General features: G+C 36.5%; 1 protein-coding gene across 3 annotated transcripts in view; it reads left to right on the forward strand.

Annotated features, from left to right (window-relative positions):
* The window catches only part of PPP1R21 (protein phosphatase 1 regulatory subunit 21), a 56,876-nt gene that overhangs the window by 31,322 nt on the left and 5,489 nt on the right, over window positions 1-20,065 (forward strand). Inside the window, exons 13-19 of one of the 3 annotated variants that reach the window (XM_007459984.1) lie at window positions 351-443; window positions 4,574-4,701; window positions 7,129-7,281; window positions 9,591-9,683; window positions 12,148-12,390; window positions 17,878-17,910; window positions 19,077-19,193. In XM_007459984.1, the coding sequence (XP_007460046.1) occupies window positions 351-443; window positions 4,574-4,701; window positions 7,129-7,281; window positions 9,591-9,683; window positions 12,148-12,390; window positions 17,878-17,910; window positions 19,077-19,193 (860 nt within the window). The remainder of the gene's footprint in view (window positions 1-350; window positions 444-4,573; window positions 4,702-7,128; window positions 7,282-9,590; window positions 9,684-12,147; window positions 12,391-17,877; window positions 17,911-19,076; window positions 19,194-20,065) is intronic. The other 2 variants (XM_007459985.1, XM_007459986.1) reach the window with 2 other exon arrangements.

Raw genomic sequence — 20,065 nt, forward strand, 5'->3', positions numbered from 1 at the left:
AGGGAAAGCACAGAATGAGAAATGTGTTCTGTAGTAACAAGGTGAAATTCACAAAGGCTTTCATTTCAAAAAGAATCATGAAAGACATAATCCTGCTTAGCAATTTAATTGTGATTCTTGTAACCATTAATATCTGTGGACATGGGGGATGCCAGTCAGTTTAGATCCCTGTAATTATCACCATTCTATCTGAACGTGTCTACAATGATTTTAAGAGCCATTATTTTCAACATATCACAATCAGTATTCACTCTCTCTCTTCCCAAAAGTAGAGGGGAGATGGTGGGCTGTCAGTTTTTCAGGTGAATTCTTCTGGGAAAGTGCTTAGGTTTGTGATCTTGGTTTCCTAGGTACGGAGCCAGATGGACTCCTTCGGACAAACTACAGTTCTGTCTTAACAAATGTCGGTGCTGCTCTGCATGGATTTCATGATGTCATGAAAGGTGAGGCTTGGAAAAGAACATAAATAAGCTTTGTCCCATTTTCTCAGATCTGCCTGAATGAGATTTAAACAAATACTGCCAAGGCTAATAGACCCCACATAAAGGTTTAGTAGCATTTGGCTTAACGTTGAAGTGCACAGCTTACTGCCTTCTGCTTTTCCCATCTGCTTCTTTCCTGAAGGTAAACAAAGTGCTGAAGAGAAACCCTTGTGCCCGGAACTTTAGCCAAAAATACATTACACTGACTTAAGGCAGGTGTATGAATTTTATCAAGCCAGACACGCTATTCAGAGGCATTTAGCAAAATACTGCACTTGTTAGAGCCCAAACATGAAGGAACTGAGGAAATGAAGGTTTAAAGATCCCGGAAAGAATGCACTGGTTTTCTACCCTCCTGTGTGTTTTTGTGTTGAGAGTACCCATTACAAGTCCTGTTTTGTTCAGGAGAGCCTTAAGGAATGAAGGTCTGTCTTCAAGCTTTGGTCAGGTTTTAGTTGCTACGTGCTTGTAAGAATATGCTTGTCGACGGTCATCTCATTTGCTTCCTAGCATGTGATTCTGAGTCCTGATTTTTTAATCTAAATTTCTGCATGGCTTCTAGGTTTTTTCCGTCCGTTCTTTTCCATTTGAAGACTTTTGGGAGTAGGGGGAGGAGAGGAGGGCAGGGGCAATTATTAAGGACTATTGGAAATAGCCCAGGTGCCTAGATTTTTCTCTGTGGTGTTTAGTGTGCAGTTAGTGACCAGTTGCTGGTTTCACAGAAAATACTTTTTAAAAACTTAAAACTTTGTTGGGTGGCATGTATAAGATGGCTGTATTTGGGGCCTTTCTGTAGATTGGCACATAACCACATAACCTATGTTACTGGGAATCATTTAGTTTCAGTGGAATAACCCAGTACTACCTTACCATTCAGTCTGGAAAATGGTCCTTCCTGTGGCTTGTCTTCAATTATAAGGAACTTTAAAAGTCACTGTACTTCTGGAGCTAACACTGGTTGCAGGAATCACAGCTTGCATAGACAGTCTTGGTGGCAGGTGACAAGAGGCAGCCCCAACCCTGCAAAACCTAGTCTGGTCCATAGAAAACCCAAGGGACTGGTACCTTTTTCCTGTGCAGCTTTTGGTTTGGGGAGCTCAGACGTAACCATAGCCCTCTATTCCAGAACTTTACTTAACGTAGAACTAGGCCATTGAAACCACAAGTAGCTCTGTGGCTACAGGTTTTTTGGTTTTGTTTCCTAAGGTTTCCTATGCTAATGTTATGATTTGCTCCTGCTAGTGTTTTCTCTAGAATTTTGATAAAAGAGAGACTAGAGCAATGGAGGGTAGCTATCCATTGAGGATCTTAAAGCTTCATTTACATTTCAAAAAATCTTGATTTTATTTATATTTCTATAAATAATAATGTACTTCTGAGTTTTCTAAAACTACTTTTGTTCATATATGACATAAGATGCCAAGTGGTCCAAATCAAAGAATGTTACTATTATTATTTGCTATGAGCTGGTGGAGATTATCAGAGGAGGATCAGAGGCTCCCTTAGCCCCCTTTGTGCCTCTGCTTGTTTCTGTCCTTGAAAGTGAACATAATATAAAGAGAGAAGACTGGGAAACATGAAGGATGGTTGGCAAGCAGATTATGGCCTCTTGTTGCTAGTTTTACAGTTCAAATCTGTCTTCTTACCCAGTTGGAAGACTGTTGTGTATCTCTCATGAAAACTCAGAGTGAGCATTACCTGGCATTACCAGAATATACTTTGTTTTTAAGAGAACTTTTATTTCAAATCTTTTCCCTTGATGCTTTGCCCTTAATTGCTTGGTCCAAGTTGGAAAGAAGGAAGGAAGGAAGGCAATCAAGAAGGCAGGCTGGGGTTTCCCTGGTGGCACAGTGGTTAAGAATCCACCTGCCAATGCAGGAGACACAGGTTCGAGCCCTGGTCTGGGAAGATCCCACATGCCGCGGAGCAACTGAGGCTGTGCGCCACAACTACTGAGCTTGTGCTCTAGAGCCCGCGAGCCACAACTACTGAGCCCATGTGCCAGAACTACTGAAGCCCACACGCCCTAGCGCCTGTCCTCTGCAACAAGAGAAGCCATGGCAAGGAGAAGCCTGCGCACTGCAACGAAGAGTAGCCCCAGCTCGCCGCAACTAGAAAAAGCCCGTGTGCAGCAACGAAGACCCAACACAGCCAAAAATAAATTAAATAAACAAATAAATAAAGTTATAAAAAAGAAAAAGAAGGCATGCTGGTCTTAGTATAAAAAGAGAGAGATATATAAAAATGTGTATCCTACAAGGAATTAAAATGGAAGTGAATTAATCTTTTAACAAGTGGCATTCTAAGTGAGAATTGTTTGATCTTTGGTCTCAAGTCTAAAGCAGGTAGACTTATAGGAAACATAAAAGAAAATAAATCTGTTGCCTAGGTCACATGATTTCCTTGTACTTTTTGGAGTTAAACTTTAATGTCGAGGAACACCCTAAATAATGAAAATATTTGGACTCGATAAAGAGTAAACAGTTGGATTGGGAGAATTATTATAGTCAAACTACAGTAGCTCTGATCCACTAGATGCCATGGGAGGATTCTTAGTATTGTACATCTTTTATAAGTATTTCAGTCACCTACACCAATCAACCAAGATTGCCTACCAACCCAGTTGTATTATAGCATTGTATACAGACAGTAAAATATTGAATAAAACTTTCTGTGGTGTATAGAAAGAAAATGTCTAGTCTAGGGGCTAGCAAGTTCAGTGTTCCAATTGAATTTTCATTCACTTGGATATCTTATGAATATATAGAGGATAATCATTTATTTTTAAGAAATATTAAACATAATAGTAATTACCAGTTAGTTGGTTCCTTCACTGTGACAACTGTACCATAGTAGTGTAGGATGTTAACAATAGTGAGAACTGGCTAAGGGTATCCAGAAACTCTCTGTAATTTTTCTATAAATCTAAGACTACCTTAAATTAAAAGTTTATGTAAAAGTTTATATATATGTGTATATAACACAATATATATAAGTAATGCAATTTCCTAGTTTTCAATTTCAGTAAAAGTAATCTTATTCATAAAACAGTAATTTTGTTAAAAATCATTATCATACTAGGTTAAATCTCAAATACCCTTTCTTTTTGAATAGTCTTATTCCCTTTTAATTATCTAAAGTCTAAAATCAACTAAATTTCTTGATTCTAAATAAATGAAATTCTTTGTATACACACCTGCTATAAAAGTTAGTTTCCATGTTTTGTGATTTATTTTTTGCTTTGTTGGTAATGATGATTAATGCTGTTGTAACTGAAATACTGTAAAAAATTCAAAGGAGGCTGTATCATAAACACCTTTTTATTTAAAAGTATAATTGCCCTTCCTTGTAAATCAGTGTTGTCTTGGTAATTCTCCCATTTTCCCTTATTTCCAGGATGAAATTACTTTATTTCTCAGAGACCCAGAAAACCCCAAGCTTAGCTGTTTGGCCAATTTCACCTACTGCTGTTTCTGTCAACACATTTATATCTAAACCTCTCTTCTGTGCTTCCATAACCACAGGCCTTTGTTATAACTTTCTTGGACTAGAGGCAATAGAATGTGAAGCCAGGTGCTAGAGTATCCAATCCTTGTTTGGCCATGCAGACCTTTCTTATTGTTAAAGTATGTACTGGCAAACCAGCTAAGATCCAATAAGGATTGTGGGACATTGTGCCTGTGTTGGCTGTTCTTTTCCAGCCTCATGGTTTGTTTGTATAAGCACAATGTAAACTCTCATTTGTGCCTGCTGGACTATCAAAACAAGGTTTTTAACTGGTAAATATTGCTCAGGGTCCTTTACCCCGCGCTAGAATAAGGGCTAACCCTCAAATGAAGGAGAATGAGACCCACCTGCTGGGGGCTGTAATAGAGACACCAGGATGGTGTTAAGACCCTCACTACTCTCTGTTCTTTCCATGAGAACTTGAGACCTAATTGATATTCAGCACAATCCTCATATTTGGGACCATTTTTTGTCAGATTTGTCTTGTAAATTTGTAAGAGTAGATATAAGAAGTTAACGGGCTGGTTATCTGTATACAACTTGTATATAGATAGTAATGAGTTTTCATTTGATTGGGTTTATAGATATTTCCAAACATTATAGTCAAAAGGCTACAATAGAGCATGAACTTCCAACAGCAACACAGAAGCTCATAACAACTAATGATTGCATCCTGTCATCAGTAGTGGCATTGACAAATGGAGCAGGAAAGGTAATTTTTCTCTGGTTTATATTGACATTAAATTCAACTCTTAAATGTGCTCCTTTTTTTTTTTTTTTTGAGTGACCTAGTAGGAAAATTGATCTGTGTAAGGATTTTTGATTACCAGGCTTTTTTGTAAAATAAAGTTGTCTCCCTTTTCCTCCTTCCTACCTAATATTTGAAACAATATGGTAGTTACTGTTAAGCATTTGTGATGAGGAAGTGGGTCAGGCATTTCTGACATTTTAATGAGATATTTGATGATTGAAAGATTCCAGGTGGTCTCACTATAGATCCTTGTGTGTATTAAAGGTCTGCTATACAGAAATTGGGATATAGAAAAAGAAAAAGAATTATAAGACTTTTGTTAATATTTTGTTTTTTCCCCTCCAAGTTTTTTGTTTGTTTTTTGGCAACACTTGTGATAATGCTACTTCTGTGGGTTTTGTACCCTAATAAGTACTTTTAAGATGACTTCAACATGTGTCTTCTCATTGAATTCTTAATATTAGATAATGATCATTTGGATTAGTAAGTACTTAATTGTTATTATAAACTGACCAGAGCGCAGTTTCTTTAAAAGTTGTTCTGTCTTGGATAACCGGTTTCAGCAGGTCACATTTTAAGAGCACATGTTCATGTGGCTGTCATCAAAGCCTTTAGTGACTAAGATTTCTCTGAGAACTACCCATACATATAAAACCAAAAGTACTGTATTCAGGACTATCTTAGCCCATTTATTTCAGCAGACTTAACATAATTTCTCAAGAAAGTGCTAATCTCTATCTGTGTTATATACCTTTATTTTTCTGACAGGTTGACCTTAGTAGGAGCACACTTTTTTCAAGTGTTTTAAGTTAATCAGAAATGATCATAGGTTATGTTAGGTATTCAGTGTCACCTTTCCCAAAGTCAGACCAGTCTTCCTGACAGTCTGCTAAGTTTGGGGCTGTAATTAAAAGGTGTTGCCTTTCAGATCTGTCAGCTCGCAGGTGAGTGCCTACAGGATTCCTTAGCTAGAAGACCATCCCCACTGCCTCCTCTTTAGTGCTTTCACCCACAGGCATTCTGGGAACTTTCTGAGGATGATTCTAACTTTGATTCAATTGTGAACAATTCTGGAAAAAGAGAATGTTGACATTTTACAAGAGTCTCTGCATTTGTCACTCTTTTAGGAGAACTCTGGAATATTAAATACCTATATACTTCATAGCTTATTTTACATTTGCTTTGCCTGAAACCTTAAGAGTTGTCTCAAGGAAAGGTACTTGATCTTCACTCTGAAATTTTTATAAATGGTTTTTAGCTAAAGTAAGTATCTGAACTAAGTATTAGTTGGTGGCAGCTTAATACTTAGCTAATGTGATTTGATTAAACTAAATTTTATCATTTGTAATTTTTAAAAAACCCACTAGGAAAGTATAACATATGCATGTTAAAGAACATTTGGGAAATGTAGAAATATTAGAGAGAGGAAAGAAAGTAAACCTCACCGTATACTACCATGACTAAAATGCAAACACTGTACTATCTGTGTCATACATGAGGAATATACAGCTCAAGATTTTTAGAGTTTTCATTTTCTTGAATACTACCTAACATAGAATTTCGTTTGACACAGTAAAATGTTAATGAAAAAGATAATCTTTTAGACCATTAGTGAGTGATTGCTTACTTTTTGAACAGTTTTTGCCAAGGTAAAGTACTCTTGTTTCACAAGTTACTTTTTCTTATTTATTGAAATATAATACTCTTTAATGTATCGAAGACTTTAACGTTTCTGGCTAATAACTTGCTTAGACATTTTTATTTATATCACCATTTCATATAGCACTGTAGATTCAGAATCATGGCTCAGCAAAATTACAGTCATGGATCTTTGTTGTTGCTTACATAGATTAAGCAAATGTTAAATCTGTAAATGACAAGGGTCTGCTGAATTTTCAGTCTTTTTCTTTCATGTTATATTTGTAATGCACAGATTGAGATTTACAGAATGAAATTTAAGTAGAGATCATATATTCAATATGCTTGTGTCATGTCTTGTGTTGGAATATGAAACATTCAAAGTTAAAATGCAAACGGACTGTATAAACCCAAACGTATATATTTTGAGAGCAGGGGCAGACTTAGTAAGGTAAACAGCTCATAAACATTGTCTACAGAATAAACCAGAATCAGCCTTGGTTTTTAGAAACAGTAGAATTTGTCTAGATTAAGACATGTCACAAGTCTGGTCTCAAAATTTATACTGTATTGTGTTTATTATAAATCATTCCCTATGTATTCTTTTCAAATAAATGTGGGCTTTTGAGCATGTGTTGAAATTTCATTTCCATTCTCAGTATCCTTAACTTTGCTCTGAAAACTATTAGATATATATTTTAGATATATTATTGGAAAACAAAATTTATCTTCTTGTCACACTTGGTTTAGATTGCATCTTTCTTCAGCAACAACGTGGACTACTTTATTGCTTCCCTGAGCTACGGGCCTAAGACAGCGAGTGGATTCATCAGTCCTCTCTCAGCTGAATGCATGCTGCAGTACAAGAAAAAAGCTGCTGCCTATATGAAGGCTTTGAGAAAGGTTTGTGAGCTGCTGTTAACATTTAAATCAGAGGGAAAATCTGGAAAAATTCCAGAGAATGGCAGAAGTTTTCCCACAGTTCATATTGTTTAGGTTTTATACAATTTTGAGGGACAGGTGGTTGGTGGGTGTTGCGAGGTGGGCGGGGGTCTTTGGAGAGGAGGATGGAACAGAGACCTGGATCTCATTTCCTAGGCTGTATTAGACTTAACGTTTCCAGTGGCTGGTAGAGTGTTTAGGGTGAGACAGCCAGGCAGCCAGTAAGTGTCAAACTTGAGAAAATCTTAAACTTGTAGAAATAAAAAAAATTGAAATACATTTATAATTTTTTTCTCAATATAATAAGAATACATGATCATTGCAAAAAGAAATCAGAGGAAACAGCAGTACATGAAGAAGAAAATCCCACAACCCAAAGGTAGCTCCTCTTAACCATAAAATTTTAATGTGTATACATGCATGCACGCACACACACATTATAAAAAGCAGTGTATCTGGATACATAGACTGTTTTAGAATCTGTTTTTTTTCCTCTTTAATGCATTGTGGATATCTTTATATAACAAAAATACATATAAGTATAAATTGCTATCATTTTAATGCATCTAGTATTTCATCTATAGTATTTCATTCTATAAATGTGTGATAATTTAATTAAGCCATCCATTGCTAGTGGATTTTTAGGTTACTTTCTATTTTTCACTGTTATATACAATACTACAGGGGATATTCTTGCACATGCAACTTTGTGTATTTACCTTTCTCTCTATTTCTTTCTAACTTTTAGTTACATAATGCATAAATACATTCCTATATTACATGAGAACATTATAGGTAAATTACAATCCCTAATTCCAGTTCCTCTCCAGAGGTAACTATAGTTATCAGTTTGGTGTGTAACCTTCCAGACTCTTTTGGAGCATTTGTACTCATCTCTGTAAACTTTGAACTATATGCAAGATATGAAGAATATAAAGACTTTTCTAATTTTTTTTAACTTAAATGCATGTTTCATTGTGTAGCTTCCTTTTTTCATTTAAAATATGTTTTAGAGACCTGTCTGTATCAATAGATATGATGACTACTTTATTCATTTAAAACACAGCATTGAAATCTATGATATAGGTATTCCGTGGTTCATTTAGGCAGTCTCTTTTTGGTGGGCATTTAGGTTGATTCCAGTTTTTCACTGTTAGAATTATACTGCAATGGATAGCTTTGTAAATGCCTCCTTGGGCATATGTGTGGATTACTGAGAGGTGGAATGTTCTGGATAATGTGGTTTTAAGTTTTAATATTTACTGCCAGATTACCCGTAAGAGTGGTTGTACACTCCTAGAAACGTATAAGGCTACCTAATTGTTTTAATTATATCTTTATGATTAATTCCTAAAAATGGAATTGCTCAAAGTCTGTGAATGTTTCAAAGGTTACCTCTTTATAGTTTACCAGCAATAGAAGTATAAATTTAACTCGTAAATTTAATTTGTCAATCTTAGAAACAAGAGGTTCCGTGTTATTGTTCTAATTTTCATTTCTTTGCTTATTATTGAAATAGAACATCCTTTCATAAATTTACTGTTTATATTTATTTCAATTTCCTATTCAAGTTGTTTACCTGTTTTTAAATAAATGTTCCTAATTAGGGTTGAAGAAGCTCTATGTTAAGGATTTTAGTCCTTTGTTTATGTCGGAAATATTTTTCCTCAGTTTGCTGTAGTAATTTTTCAAAATTTAGAAGTTTTCATTTTTATATCGTCAAACCAGGCTTTTTCTTTATGGTGGTGATTCTCAGGTGACTCTTGGAAAGTCAGTTCACCTATATTTTCTTCTGGTATTTTTGTGGTCTAAACTTTTTAGATTGAAATCTTCAGCCCATCTTGAATTTATTTATTCTGATATAGGTATGAAATTGGGGTCTAAATGGTTATTTTTCTTAGTTATTAACTGATTGTCCTTGCGTGACTTATCCTTTCTGCACTGACTTAAAAATGCAACATTTGTCACATAATACATTTTTGTATGTGCTTTTGTCTGTTTCTAGATTTTCTATGCCATTCCTTCATCTGTCTATTTTGGTGCAAGTGTTATGGTTTTAGATAGTGTCGCTTATAACTGGTATGACATGTTCCCCTTCATTCTTTTTCTTTTCTTTTTTTTTAAGTTCTTTTTTTATGTGTGTTAAAGGAACTAGTCTATGTGGACATACATCTGAATTTTATTATCAAACCTCATTTAGCATTCTTATTTGTAAGATCAGGGAAATGATGCGACCTTTTTCTTTATTTCTTATGATGCTTTTTCCATAGCCCCTCTTGGAATCTGTGCCTTATGAAGAAGCACTGGCAAACCGCCGGGTCCTTCTCAGCTCTACTGAAAGTCGAGAAGGCCTTGCACAACAGGTATGGCATCGGGAAAATCATGGTACTTGTTAAAGAGCATGAATATAAAATCCCCTATAAAAGGTGTTCATACACATAGAGCAATTTAAAAGGCTATGTAAGTAAACATGTAAAGTTAATTAACACATGCTAAAAAGCACCATAAACATAATTCATTGAAAACCATTTGTTGATACTCTAAATAAGTCATCCTGATTCAACTGGTGTTATGATTGCCAATAAAGTAATATCAGCACACTCTGGCCATGCTGATTAATTATTTAGGTGCTAGATTTAAATGTCTGAAATAATAAGGCAAAAAAGGGGCATGTGGCTAGAGACTCAGTGAGTTATTTTTATTTCCTAAATGGACAGGAATGAAAAATTTCCAGTGCTCAATTGATCAGTTGAATTTGGGTGGTAGGTGGTACTATTTTTTTCAGAAGTTGGTACAAACTGACCCCAGTTTAGCATTCGCCAGAGATTTATTTACTTTAACACCTGGCTTGCTTTAGTTTTGGAAAAATTTATTTTAAAGAGAGCACAAATTCATCTGAGACAGTATTTTGCCTATGCCGACCTTATTTTCATTGGACACGTATCACTTATCTTTTCAGCATTAATTCAAGAGGATGTTGAAGCTAAAAAATTAATCCACATAATAATTCCTAAAAAACAAAATTCCTGAGACAAACAGTGAAATGTGGAGTATCTTAAAAATTTATTTTAGATTTCCTTCTTATTTTATGTGAGGAAAGTAAGGCTCAAAGAAATTAAACAACTTTTATCCATAGTAGCTAGTAAGTAGCAGAATGGTCTGACTTCAGAGCTATTGCTTTTCCCACTCTGCCATTGACCAGCTGCAGGCTAGTCTGATAAGCACTCTGGGTCTCACATCCTGCCTCTCTAAAGCGAGGATAATACCTACCTTTCAGGGTCCCGTAAGGATTAATTGAGCCAATGGGAGGCAGTGTGATAGGGTGAAAAGAATCAGACTTATGAGCCAGACACATGAGGTCCCACATCCTGGCTCTGTTTGTTAGCTTTGCAGGTGGTCAAGCTGCTGGGACTTCAAGTTCTCCTCTTTGAGACATGAGAATTGTAGGACTGTTAGGAGGCTTCAGTAGGATACTGGCAGGAAAATATCATGAACAGTGGTACGTGGTAATTGTTCAACGATGATAGTTGGTAAAGCATTTGGAATTCACTCTAAGATTGTTTTTATTTTTTATTTAATTCTCAAGCTTTCATTTGCCTTGAAAATTAGCTTTTTTAAAACTTCTTATTGAAGTATAACATACTTAAAGAAAAGTATATAAATTATTAATATATTTCAATGAATTTTCATAAGTAAACACATTAATGTAACTGGTAGCTAGATAAAATTTTTAAAAAAGAATATTTCTTCATGTAAGGTATATACCTGTAAAAAAAAGATTGCCAGGACCTCAGAAACCTTCCTCATGCCCCTTTCCAGTTACTACTCTTCTCTTTCCCCAGAGGTAACCATTATCCTGCATTCTTTGTTCTGTTGCCTGATACTGAACTTCATATTAAATGAGAATTATGTAGCATCTCTTTCAGATCTGGCTTCTTTTGTTCAACATTATATTTATAATATCCATGTTATGTGTAGCTGTAATTGGTCCATTTTCATTCCTGTTGAGTAGTCTGTCATGTGAAAATACATAATTTATTTATCCATTCTTACAGCTTATGACTATTTGGGTAGTTTTCAAGTGTTTGACTATCGTAGGGCTGCTGTGGGCATTCTTATACTTGTCTTTTGATAAACATACATGTTTTTCTCTTGGGCGTATACTTAGAAGTAGAATTGCTAAGTCATAGGATACAAGTTCAATTTTCAAAGATCCTGCCAAACAGTTTTCAAAGTGTTTGTCCCAAATTCCACTCCCCCAAGCACTATATGATAGTTCCAATTGCTCCATAAACATGTCCATCTTTGTATTTTCTGTCTTTCATTTTAGTCATTTGGGTGTTTTGTTTTGTTCTTATTCATTTGGGTGGTTTTAAATTGCTTTTCCTTGGTTAATAGTGACATTGGATACCTTCTTTTTTATGTTTATAGTAACGTTCAGGTGCCTATTCAAGTCTTATTTTCTCCTGTTTCTCTATTGGGTTGACTATCTTTTTATCATTGATTTATAGAAATTCTTTGTATGTTATGGCTATTAGTCCACTGTTGGATACATGCATCTACCACTTTGTGGCTTTCCTGTTTACTCTCTTTATTATACCTTGTGATAAATAGAGATTTAAAAAATTTCATTCTAGTTCAATTTCTCAATTTATGGTTGTGCTTTTTGTATCCTGTTTAATAAAATGTTCCCTATTCCAGGATCAAGCTTTTTTGTTTTTGCACCTTTGAAGTAGTTTTGGTCTACATTCCATAAAGTATTTTTTTTGGCTGGTAAGTTTTGTCTGCATCATCCTCTAAGGTGCAGAACTCTCTGTTGCTTTCAAGGTTCAGCAGAGTTTGGAGAAGATTTCTAAACTGGAGCAGGAAAAAGAACATTGGATGTTGGAAGCACAGTTAGCTAAAATCAAGCTGGAGAAAGAAAACCAGCGAACTGCAGATAAACTGAAGAGCACAAGTAGTGGGCAGGCGGTTGGGGTAGCCCAGGAAGGGGCCGCCGTGGTGACCGCTGCGGGCCAGGAAGACGCTTCTGCCAAGGCTGTGCCGGTGCCCGTTCACAGCACTAGTTTGGTAAGTGTCTTCTTTTTTTAAATGGTAATTGGTGGGGATCCATCTTAGTGTTCAGTGTTAACCATCTAAAGTACATGTCACTTGATAACAGGAATAATCCATGTGCTCTAGAAAAAGCAGATTGGTATGCAGGATGCCCCCTTCAAAAAAGCAACCTTATTAAATTCTCTTTGATTTTACATGTGAGACTTCCCCACGGTAAGGGCTGTGTTCCTGGAGAAGATATAGTAAGTAAAATTTAAGATGATTCTGTTTCTCCATTGCAGCATTGGTGATATGGGAGTTATGTTTCTGACAAAGGACTAACTGCCTAACTTTTTATAGAAATGATGACAAATACCATTTTTAACCAATTACATGGTATATTCCTAGGTAGTATAAAGCTTTATGATATACATATAATATAGAAACCCATCAGGTTAGCTAAACTTCATAAGACAATATACTGACAAGTTATTTTGCAACTTTATATTTCTTGCCTTATATTTAATTGCAGTGATTTAGAAGGTGAAGAAACATCTCTGTTGGAATTATAAAATTCAGTTACATTGAGAAAAGTTTTCTAATTATATTTTTCTGCCCACTGTTAAAAAAAATTAGAAAATCTAGAAAATGAGATATCAGGAAGTGAAGGGAAAAAAAACTCTCAAAATTAGGATATTATTAAATATATTTTCGTTAGCATTTTTTGAGAAATTTGAGGAGAGCCATGGCACTTCTTGACAGCCCTGTCCTAAGGCTACCCCTGTAGCTCACTGATGCTATTGAACAGCAAGTCATGGTCCTTCTCACATCTCCCTTGCATCTGATTCAGAGCATACCTGATAGTAATATATACAAATTAACTTCTGTTTTCAAGATGTATACAGACCTCACTGCACCTCAACAGTGTGAGAAACGTGGATTATTATTAGTTTTCTTAGGTGTGATAATGATATTTTGATTATTTAGGAGAATACCTTTATTTTTTGGAGATAACTGCTAAAGTACTCAGGGTAAGGTATCATCATATCTGCAACTTACTCAGATTGTTCAGGAAATATATACACACACAGATAAATTAAGCAAATGAGCAAATTGTTAATTACTGAATGTAGACGGTGGCTACATATGATTATTATACTTTTTTCTCCAACTTTTCTATATGTTTGAAAATTTTCATAATAAAATGTAGGGGAGGAAAAAAGAATGAAAATGTTTTAGAAAAGGAAAAAACATAACGCAGACTTCTCAGAGCAGTGATTTGAATGGCTGCTATGCTCACTGGATGATCTATGTGACTCCTGATGGCAAGTCTGAGTCTCAGCCACAGGTGTTGCACATTGCCTCTGATAGGGGAATGTGACTGGCTAGAACATTTAACAAACAGAGCAGAATTCTGACATCAGTCCGGGTACCATCTGGGGAAGTGCAACACTGCCAGCACTCATCTTTGGACTTCCCTTCAGAGTCTGTCTTATTGATCAGGTCAGACTGTTCTCCATTGGGTCCGATTTCTTCTTTCTCCTGTCTTCTCTCCCTGCTTCCCTTCATCTGCTCCTTCCATTTTCTCCCATTTGCACTAACAGTAATTGGTGCTGTCAGGGAGTAACTATGGGACCAGACCAGGGAGGGCACTGATGACAGTGATAGTAATTGCAGTAATCATATGCCAGCCACGGTTCTAAGGACTTTTCAGTGTGTTAACTCAGTCAGTTCTCACACAGATCCTATGAGATTGCAGGTACTATCATATCTTCATTTTATAGATGAGGAAACTGGTGGACAGAGAGGTAGAGTAACTCATCTGAAGTCACACACTTGGTAAGTGATGGATCTAGGGTTCAAACCCAGAACATCTAGGTCCACACCCTGTCCTTTTAATCAACATGGCCTTGTGCTCTGATGGGTGTCAGAAAATAGATCAGCGGACAAACGTATTTGTTTATGGCTTGCCTTTCTGAAGTTCTGGAAGTTGGCAACACTGGTGTATTTGAGTCATTAATGTCAGTTGCTGAAAGTTGAGGAATGTCTTTTTATTTGAACATTTTCAAAGGAGAGCACACAATTCTGACATATGTAAGTGAGAAAGATTTCCAGGGACATGGGAAACCTTTAGTACACTATTGGTCTGTGAGTGATGATGACTTTATTTGGGTTTGGTGAGTTTGGAAGTTGCTATAACTTTAAGTTGTTGGTCTGGTTAGCATGTGTGTGCTATTTCTGTCTGCATCTGTTAAGGATCTCTTTCCTCCCACCCACTTCATAAGGTGCTAGCAGAGTAATTTTCCTAGAGTATGTTACTGATTATGCACTCTATTGCTTCTAGACTTTTAGTGGCTCCCAATTGTCTATAGGATATAGTCCACTCATTAGTTTGGCATTCAAGGTCTGTGAACACCTATTCCAAACTACCTTACTTCAGCATTTCCCTGTACAAACTCAAACCGAGCTTTCTTTCCTGATAATGTTTTTTGTGTTTTTGCTTCCCTGTATTGTTCAAGAGGTTTCTTTTGCCTGGATGCCTGTTTATTCATAACTCCTGTCACCTACATACTCAAATACTTTGCATTCCAACTCCTCGACTTTCTTGAATTCAAAACTCTTCCCATCATTAAGGTACAGTTGAGTTGCCACATTTTCCATGAACCCCAGTTTTGGGCATTGTCTTTGACAGGCAGGATCAGAGAACCAAGACCTGGTTGGCCTCCTTGCATTTTTCACAGTCTAGTCTATATGGTGAATCTATTCCCATCCCTTGGTTGCTTTCAGTCTAATGGAATGAGAGCCTGGATAGACATCTGTCCAGAGTGCTGGGAGGTGACAGAGAAGTTGCCTGGAGGGCTTGGGGAGGGCATCCCAAAGGAGGTAACATGGGTGGGTTTCATAAATAAGCAGGAGGCCAAGGCAGGAGAAGAGTATTTCAGGCTGAGAGAAGGGTCTCCCCACATAACTCACTTTCTCTCCTGCACGTGGCAGATTCCTGCCGAAAATAACCTGGAGACAATAGAGAGAAAAAGGGAGGCTTTTTTTTGCCTTCCCTGATGTTTCCTTTTCAGCCTTTCTTTTTATCACCCCCACCCCCCAACCTCCCATCCTGCCTTAAGTGAAGTTAAGTGAACTAAGTGTGTGTGTCTCCTTCTGTTGTCTTCCTCTTGGGTGTTGGAACAAAGTCTATGCCCATTTTAAAGTTAATTGACTAACAAAGGAAACTCAGAAGTCCCCAGAAGATTCCTTTGGTTCAAGCACTTTGGGGCTGAAAAAGTTACATCAGATAGAAACTTCTTATTTCTAACCCTACAGCATTGCAAAAGTTAAATGTTTATTATGTTTCATTAACATATCTAGGACTGTAATTTGAACATTCAGCCCCCTGTTAATTATTGTAATAAAAGATAGGGACTTCTCTGGTGGTGCAGTGGTTAAGAATCTGCCTGCTGGGCTTCCCTGGTGGCGCAGTGGTTGAGTGCCCGCCTGCTGATGCAGGGGACACGGGTTCGTGCCCCGGTCCGGGAAGATCCCACATGCTGCGGAGCGGCTGGGCCCGTGAGCCGTGGCCGCTGAGCCTGCGCATCCGGAGCCTGTGCTCCGCAGCAGGAGAGGCCACAACAGTGCGAGGCCCGCGTACCGCAAAAAAAAAAAACAAAAAAACACTGCTTAAATTCACAGAATTTTAAAATATATATATTTCAAGTATAAAAACAATACATGTACATTGTAGATAATTTTAAAATACAGAAGAGTAAAAGAAGAAAAAAATGTTGACATTTTCCTGAATACCCAACAACCACTGTTAACATTTTTTTCTACAAAATTTCATACTTGGTTGACATTATACTATATAAAATTTAAAATCTTTTAGCATAACATTAATAAACATTTATCCTGTTATTAGAAACTCTATGTAAACTTAGTTATTGATTCCACAGTATTCTATATAGAATGTACCTTAGTTTACCTATGACATTGGTTATAATTTTTATTATTTTAAATAACATCTCATTTTTATGCATAAGATTCTTTCTGCATACAGATGATTTCTTTGGGGTATATTCCAGGGTTAGAGTTATTGGGTCAAAAGGCATGAATGTTTTTAAGTTCCTTGATCTCTATTGCCAAATTATTTTCTCAAAGGACTGTATTAGTTTAAACTCTCATCAGCGGCATATGAGAAAATGTTGAAATTATAAATTTTGTAACTTTTTCTTGAAGTTATATGATTCCATTCCTTTCCAGGACTGTTTGCTGTACCACATTCTCAAACCATAACCCAGGAGTAAAGAGGATAAGGGGTAGATCCCATGCTTGTGATTTATTTTGCCAAATGTACTCATATTTGAATGTATAAAATTAAAATGATGAGTGTGTTACTGTAAACGGTTTTTCACTGAAAGACTAATTGCTATTCCTGCTTTAGTGTGTAGAAAGTTATGGCTCCTCTATAAAAAAGGTCTTATAAAAAAGATCCTTTTACAGCTAGGTGGGCATAACATTCATATGCTGCTCACAGTTCAGAGTAGTACTCTTGAGGATATTATTTAGAATCCATGAAAACTGTTTGTTGGGTGTCATCTCTGATTAACAGAATCCATCAAAACTGAGTTTCCAATAGTTTCCTTAACTTACTGAGCCCAAGCACATGCCCTTCCACTTTGAGCAATAAAATGAATTCAAGAACCATGACTACTATCTGTTTTTGAGCTCTGAATCCACAAAAGCAAGCTTTAAAAAACCTGGCAGCACTTCAGTATGTCTATAATACATATACTTTTTCATTAGTTTAAATCTGAAGTTAATACTTATTAATGTCATAATGATATTTCTTCTTTATCCTTTTGACCTTTCAGCCAGAGAGTTTGCTATTTGTGTTTTGCGTTTGGAATGTTTAGTTATTATGGTCACCATGAAAGTGTCTTTAGGTCTCCTTGGCCGCTGCTTTGGAAATAAGCGTAGCAATGACCAGAAGAGTTAAAAACTGTTCTTCCTCTCTCGCTTCCCAGACAATTTGTTGGGTTTCGGTGAAAACGGCTAACAGCATTCTGATAGAGGAAATAGTGATGGTCACTATCCATTACTGCCTCATGACAGAAATCATGACTGTGGTTACTTATCTGTAGGTCCAGCTTCTTTGTGTTGAAAGATGATTGATTTGAGGGTAATCGTCTAGAACTCCACTGCTAGTGTGCTTGGTTTTTTGTTGCTGTTGTTGTTTTGTTCGTTCATTTTGTTTTATTTTTTTTAAATGTTGCTTATTTTATTTTTATTTTTTTATTTTATTTTTTTGGCCATGCCATGTAGCCTGTGGGATCTTAGTTCCCCAACCAGGGATCGAACCTCAGGCCCACAGCAGTGAAAGCTCTGAATCCTAACCACTGGACTGCCAGGGAATTCCCACAAGTGTGCTTTGAAACAGTGTGAACTGAGAAGAGAAAAACATTACAAGTGTTTAAGCTATTGCGTTTGAAGTGTAAGCAGTCTGTTCTAAAGCTTTTTTCCCTTATGTTCTAGATTGGGATTTTAACCTGGACGTCTGACAGTGAGGTAATGTGTGCTTAACATCATGTTGTTTGTTAGTAAACATCTTGCCACATGTTTGTTGACAAAATCCAGCAAAAGTCAGCTTCATCTAATTGCGTTTCTGACAATTCTAGCAAATATGGATCCATGTTGCTTTTCTCTCTGGGTCAGTTTTAACTGTCACCAATAAATTACAGCCTGTCTGTAATTGCCTCCTTGAATGACTTGACTTGGCAGTTTGACAAGCTCACTGGCATGTGGCAGGAGGCTGCGAGCCATTACCCTCCCAGTGGGCTGGCTGGCAAAGCAGGGCTTTTCAGGGCCTTGACCGTCAGTGGGCTTGGTAGTTCTTTTCAGCCCTCAAGTGACTGAACCCAGGTCAGATTTGGCTTGTCAGATAGGTTTGCACATTTTAGTTTTGAAATATTACAAGATGTAAGCTCACAAATAACCATTAAAAGAACACTGAAGTCACTCAGCTTTCCAGTCAGTATGGTAAACTGGTAAATATAGTTCAAGTAAATTCTTTGATTTCCTTATTAGCCTTATACTTTAGGTAACCTTGAACTTCTGCATATATTTTTAAACTAAACTAAGTGGTGTGTCATTGCTAGAGTAGTAGAAAACTAGTCTGGGACAAGGGCCATAAATTGTTCATTATAGAAATAGTTTAATTTGTTAGTATGTTTAAGAGTATAAGAGCTTTTTTAAGAAAATTTGGGGGAAAAAAGAATGTTCAGATTTTTAGGAGTTCCAATAAATGCTCCTCTTTCACCTGTTCTCTTCCAGTTAGAGGAGGACATAGGAGTCGGACAGATTGAGATTTTGAAAGTTAGGTGTGTGGCAAATAAAAACTGAGTGGAGAGACATGGCCCCATGGGTGGTGGGCCTCCCAAGGCTTCACTTCTACTTTGTTCTCTTGAAGCCTCAGCTCCATTGTGAGATAGGCAGGGTGCTGAATAAAAGAAATTTGAAATATATATTTACCTGCCCTGTCTGAAGTTTCTCTGAGGGGTGGGAAAACTATGATTTCCCATCAAATTTCAAAGGAAAATGTAGGAAATGTCTTTTTTTTTTTTTTTTTTTTTTTTTTTTTAATAAAGTGATATTAATTTTCTCTCTCTCTCTCTCTCTCAGAACTGCTTCATTCCACTGGCATTTATTTATTGAGTTATGTGTGCTCTGTTTAGGCTCCAGATGTGGAATCTCGGGAAGACTTAATTAGAAATCACTACATGGCAAGGATAGTGGAACTGACGTCTCAGCTGCAGCTGGCTGATAGCAAGTCAGTGCATTTTTATGCTGAGGTGAGTGGAGAGTTAATTGGATCAGGTGGATTTTTCTAACCCCTTCAGGAATTAGGTCACTGTCCTGGCCTCCTGCTGTTCACTAGAAGAGAGAGGTCAGAGTCTGTGTGTCTGCAATATGGATTTGGTTAGAGTTCATATAGATTGGTCCACATACCAACCAAAAATCTTTATTGCAGTGAATATAACAGGTAGCCTTTCTTATGGTTATGTAGCATGTTTTGGAGCATTATAATTATTATAATTATAATCTTGTTTTAGAGAGTTATAGGCAGGTAACATTCATAGGTCAAGGAATTTTCGTTTAGGGAAATTCAAAGCAAAGTATGCCTGGTTCTTTTCTTTTCTTTTTTTTTAAATACTCTAGTTTCTAATGACAACTTGTGGAAATCAGTTTTTGTAAATGATAAAATGCAAAATGTAACCTCTTTCAACCTTTAAAAAATACAAAATCTTTCTTTTTGTTACATTTTCTTCTTCCCTCACCAAATAATTCATTTTCTTAAGAGTATTAGAAAAACACTATGCAGGATAATAAAATTACACAAATTCATTGATAAGAAGGGGAGAAAATGAAGGAAGAAATTACAGATATCAAAGAGTGAGAAACAAAGGATAAGATAGAATGGATGTCGCTCAATATATAAGAATACCTGTAAGGTCTCTGATGGGAAACTTTTTATTAAAAGGTTAGTATAGATGTTAGACGGAGAATTATAATGCTTTAAACTGTTAAGGAAATTGACAAAGGAAAGACAACACCCTTCATTGGGATGCGACTTTGTGATTTTTCTCCTGTTTTACAGAGACGAGAAGAGTTGATAGGAATCCAGTTGCTAGGAGTGGAGGAGGGCTTTGCTTCTTTCCTCCTG

Source organism: Lipotes vexillifer, unplaced genomic scaffold (assembly GCF_000442215.2).
Source record: "Lipotes vexillifer unplaced genomic scaffold, Lipotes_vexillifer_v1.1 scaffold666, whole genome shotgun sequence".
NCBI classification, from domain to species: domain Eukaryota; kingdom Metazoa; phylum Chordata; class Mammalia; order Artiodactyla; family Lipotidae; genus Lipotes; species Lipotes vexillifer.